The sequence below is a fragment of the Salmo salar genome, chromosome ssa17 (assembly GCF_905237065.1).
Source record: "Salmo salar chromosome ssa17, Ssal_v3.1, whole genome shotgun sequence".
In the NCBI taxonomy this organism is placed as follows: Eukaryota; Metazoa; Chordata; class Actinopteri; order Salmoniformes; family Salmonidae; genus Salmo; species Salmo salar.
Window position 1 is genome coordinate 27,031,001 of NC_059458.1, and position 5,000 is coordinate 27,036,000.

Sequence of the window (5,000 nt, forward strand, 5' to 3'; positions counted from 1 at the left end):
AGAGGGTTTGAGGACAGGATATCCCCTGGGTAGAGGGTTTGAGGACAGGCTACCCCCTGGGTAGAGGGTTTGAGGACAGGCTACCCCCTGGGTAGAGGGTTTGAGGACAGGCTACCCCCTGGGTAGAGGGTTTGAGGACAGGATATCCCCTGGGTAGAGGGTTTGAGGACAGGCTACCCCCTGGGTAGAGGGTTTGAGGACAGGATATCCCCTGGGTAGAGGGTTTGAGGACAGGCTACCCCCTGGGTAGAGGGTTTGAGGACAGGCTACCCCCTGGGCAGAGGGTTTGAGGACAGGATATCCCCTGGGTAGAGGGTCTGAGGACAGGCTACCCCCTGGGTAGAGGGTTTGAGGACAGGCTACCCCAGGGTGGAGGGTTTGAGGACAGGCTACACCCAGGGTGGAGGGTTTGAGGACAGGCTACCCCCAGGGTGGAGGGTTTGAGGACAGGCTACCCCCAGGGTGAAGGGTTTGAGGACAGTCTACCCCCAGGGTGGAGGGTTTGAGGACAGGCTGCCCCCAGGGTGGAGGGTTTGAGGACAGGCTAACCCCAGGGTGGAGGGTTTGAGGACAGTCTACCCCCAGGGTGAAGGGTTTGAGGACAGGCTGCCCCCAGGGTGGAGGGTTTGAGGACAGGCTGCCCCCAGGGTGGAGGGTTTGAGGACAGGCTACCCCCAGGGTGAAGGGTTTGAGGACAGGCTACCCCCAGGGTGGAGGGTTTGAGGACAGGCTACCCCCAGGGTGGAGGGTTTGAGGACAGGCTACCCCCAGGGTGGAGGGTTTGAGGACAGGCTACCCCCAGGGTGGAGGGTTTGAGGACAGGCTACCCCCAGGGTGGAGGGTTTGAGGACAGGCTACCCCCAGGGTGGAGGGTTTGAGGACAGTCTACCCCCAGGGTGGAGGGTTTGAGGACAGGCTGCCCCCAGGGTGGAGGGTTTGAGGACAGGCTACCCCCAGGGTGGAGGGTTTGAGGACAGGCTACCCCCAGGGTGGAGGGTTTGAGGACAGGCTACCCCCAGGGTGGAGGGTTTGAGGACAGACTACCCCCAGGGTGGAGGGTTTGAGGACAGGATATCCCCTGGGTAGAGGGTTTGAGGACAGGCTATCCCCTGGGTAGAGGGTTTGAGGACAGGATATCCCCTGGGTAGAGGGTTTGAGGACAGGATATCCCCTGGGTAGAGGGTTTGAGGACAGGATATCCCCTGGGTAGAGGGTTTGAGGACAGGCTATCCCCTGGGTAGAGGGTTTGAGGACAGGATATCCCCTGGGTAGAGGGTTTGAGGACAGGCTACCCCCTGGGTAGAGGGTTTGAGGACAGGATATCCCTTGGGTAGAGGGTTTGAGGACAGGCTACCCCCTGGGTAGAGGGTTTGAGGACAGGATATCCCCTGGGTAGAGGGTTTGAGGACAGGCTACCCCCTGGGTAGAGGGTTTGAGGACAGGCTACCCCCTGGGTAGAGGGTTTGAGGACAGGCTACCCCCTGGGTAGAGGGTTTGAGGACAGGATATCCCCTGGGTAGAGGGTTTGAGGACAGGCTACCCCCTGGGTAGAGGGTTTGAGGACAGGATATCCCCTGGGTAGAGGGTTTGAGGACAGGCTACCCCCTGGGTAGAGGGTTTGAGGACAGGATATCCCCTGGGTAGAGGGTTTGAGGACAGGCTACCCCCTGGGTAGAGGGTTTGAGGACAGGATATCCCCTGGGTAAAGGGTTTGAGGACAGGCTACCCCCTGGGTAGAGGGTTTGAGGACAGGATATCCCCTGGGTAGAGGGTCTGAGGACAGGCTACCCCCTGGGTAGAGGGTTTGAGGACAGGCTACCCCAGGGTAGAGGGTTTGAGGACAGGCTATACCCAGGGTGGAGGGTTTGAGGACAGGCTACCCCCAGGGTGGAGGGTTTGAGGACAGGCTACCCCCAGGGTGGAGGGTTTGAGGACAGTCTACCCCCAGGGTGGAGGGTTTGAGGACAGGCTACCCCAGGGTGGAGGGTTTGAGGACAGTCTACCCTCAGGGTGGAGGGTTTGAGGACAGGCTGCCCCCAGGGTGGAGGGTTTGAGGACAGGATATCCCCTGGGTAGAGGGTTTGAGGACAGGCTACCCCCTGGGTAGAGGGTTTGAGGACAGGATATCCCCTGGGTAGAGGGTTTGAGGACAGGCTACCCCCTGGGTAGAGGGTTTGAGGACAGGATATCCCCTGGGTAAAGGGTTTGAGGACAGGCTACCCCCTGGGTAGAGGGTTTGAGGACAGGATATCCCCTGGGTAGAGGGTCTGAGGACAGGCTACCCCCTGGGTAGAGGGTTTGAGGACAGGCTACCCCAGGGTGGAGGGTTTGAGGACAGGCTACACCCAGGGTGGAGGGTTTGAGGACAGGCTACCCCCAGGGTGGAGGGTTTGAGGACAGGCTACCCCCAGGGTGGAGGGTTTGAGGACAGTCTACCCCCAGGGTGGAGGGTTTGAGGACAGGCTACCCCAGGGTGGAGGGTTTGAGGACAGTCTACCCTCAGGGTGGAGGGTTTGAGGACAGGCTGCCCCCAGGGTGGAGGGTTTGAGGACAGGCTACCCCCAGGGTGGAGGGTTTGAGGACAGTCTACCCCCAGGGTGAAGGGTTTGAGGACAGGCTACCCCCAGGGTGGAGGGTTTGAGGACAGGCTACCCCCAGGGTGGAGGGTTTGAGGACAGGCTACCCCCAGGGTGGAGGGTTTGAGGACAGGCTACCCCCAGGGTGGAGGGTTTGAGGACAGTCTACCCCCAGGGTGGAGGGTTTGAGGACAGGCTGCCCCCAGGGTGGAGGGTTTGAGGACAGGCTACCCCCAGGGTGGAGGGTTTGAGGACAGGCTACCCCCAGGGTGGAGGGTTTGAGGACAGACTACCCCCAGGGTGGAGGGTTTGAGGACAGGCTACCCCCAGGGTGGAGGGTTTGAGGACAGGCTACCCCCAGGGTGGAGGGTTTGAGGACAGTCTACCCCCTGAACTCGCTCCATAGCATGAGTCAATGTAACCGTACCTGGGCCACCTGTTGGAAGTCGTCGTGGCGTTTCTGCAGTGCTCGTGCTCGGTGGAGGCTCTTCCCCACACCGGTGTGCTTATTGAGAAACACCTCTCCATGCTGCTCCACCCAGTCCAGAACCTACAGGGTGAGGAAAGAGTAACAATGACACAGCTTTCTCTCTCTGTGTGTGTGTGTGTGTGTGTGTGTGTGTGTGTGTGTGTGTGTGTGTCTGTCTGTGTGTCTGTCTGTGTGTCTGTGTGTGTATGTCTGTCTGTGTGTGTGTGTGTGTGTGTGTGTGTGTGTGTGTGTGTGTGTGTGTGTGTGTGTGTGTGTGTCTGTCTGTGTGTCTGTCTGTGTGTCTGTGTGTGTATGTCTGTCTGTGTGTGTGTGTGTGTGTGTGTGTGTGTGTGTGTGTGTGTGTGTGTCTGTCTGTGTGTCTGTCTGTGTGTCTGTCTGTGTGTGTGTGTCTGTGTGTGTGTGTGTGTGTGTGTGTGTGTGTGTGTGTGTGTGTTCTGTCTGTGTGTCTGTCTGTGTGTCTGTGTGTGTATGTCTGTCTGTGTGTGTGTGTGTGTGTGTGTGTGTGTGTGTGTGTATGTCTGTCTGTGTGTCTGCGTGTGTGTGTGTGTCTGTCTGTCTGTCTGTCTGTCTGTCTGTCTGTCTGTCTGTGTGTGTGTGTGTGTGTGTGTGTGTGTGTGTGTGTGTGTGTGTGTGTGTGTGTGTGTGTGTGTGTGTGTGTGTCTGTGTGTGTGTGTGTGTGTCTGTCTGTGTGTGTGTGTGTGTGTGTGTGTGTGTGTGTGTGTGTGTGTGTGTGTGTCTGTCTGTGTGTCTGTCTGTGTGTCTGTGTGTGTATGTCTGTCTGTGTGTGTGTGTGTGTGTGTGTGTGTGTGTGTGTGTGTGTGTGTGTGTGTGTGTGTGTGTGTGTATGTCTGTCTGTGTGTCTGCGTGTGTGTGTGTGTATGTCTGTCTGTGTGTGTGTGTGTGTGTGTGTGTGTGTGTGTGTGTGTGTGTGTGTGTGTGTGTGTGTCTGTCTGTGTGTCTGTCTGTGTGTCTGTGTGTGTATGTCTGTCTGTGTGTGTGTGTGTGTGTGTGTGTGTGTGTGTGTGTGTGTGTGTGTGTGTGTGTGTCTGTCTGTGTGTCTGTCTGTGTGTCTGTGTGTGTATGTCTGTCTGTGTGTGTGTGTGTGTGTGTGTGTGTGTGTGTGTGTGTGTGTGTGTGTCTGTCTGTGTGTCTGTCTGTGTGTCTGTCTGTGTGTGTGTGTCTGTGTGTGTGTGTGTGTGTGTGTGTGTGTGTGTGTGTGTGTCTGTCTGTGTGTCTGTCTGTGTGTCTGTGTGTGTATGTCTGTCTGTGTGTGTGTGTGTGTGTGTGTGTGTGTGTGTATGTCTGTCTGTGTGTCTGCGTGTGTGTGTGTGTCTGTCTGTCTGTCTGTCTGTCTGTCTGTCTGTCTGTCTGTCTGTCTGTCTGTCTGTGTGTGTGTGTGTGTGTGTGTGTGTGTGTGTGTGTGTGTGTGTGTGTGTGTGTGTGTGTGTGTGTGTGTGTGTCTGTGTGTGTGTGTGTGTGTGTGTGTGTGTGTGTGTGTGTGTGTGTGTGTGTGTGTCTGTCTGTGTGTCTGTCTGTGTGTCTGTGTGTGTATGTCTGTCTGTGTGTGTGTGTGTGTGTGTGTGTGTGTGTGTGTGTGTGTGTGTGTGTGTGTGTGTGTGTGTTGTATGTCTGTCTGTGTGTCTGCGTGTGTGTGTGTGTATGTCTGTCTGTGTGTGTGTGTGTGTGTGTGTGTGTGTGTGTGTGTGTGTGTGTGTGTGTGTGTGTGTGTGTGTGTGTGTGTGTTCTGTCTGTGTGTCTGTCTGTGTGTCTGTCTGTGTGTGTGTGTCTGTGTGTGTGTGTGTGTGTGTGTGTGTGTGTGTGTGTGTGTGTGTGTGTGTCTGTCTGTGTGTCTGTCTGTGTGTCTGTGTGTGTATGTCTGTCTGTGTGTGTGTGTGTGTGTGTGTGTGTGTGTGTGTGTGTGTATGTCTGTCTGT

The 5,000-nt window shown here is 56.4% G+C and overlaps 1 protein-coding gene across 1 annotated transcript in view; it reads right to left on the reverse strand.

Moving 5' to 3' along the window:
• The window catches only part of LOC106575692 (kalirin-like), a 112,774-nt gene that overhangs the window by 57,171 nt on the left and 50,603 nt on the right, over positions 1–5,000 (reverse strand). The window contains 1 exon segment of the mRNA XM_045699281.1: positions 3,004–3,126. Coding sequence (XP_045555237.1) covers positions 3,004–3,126 — 123 coding nt within the window.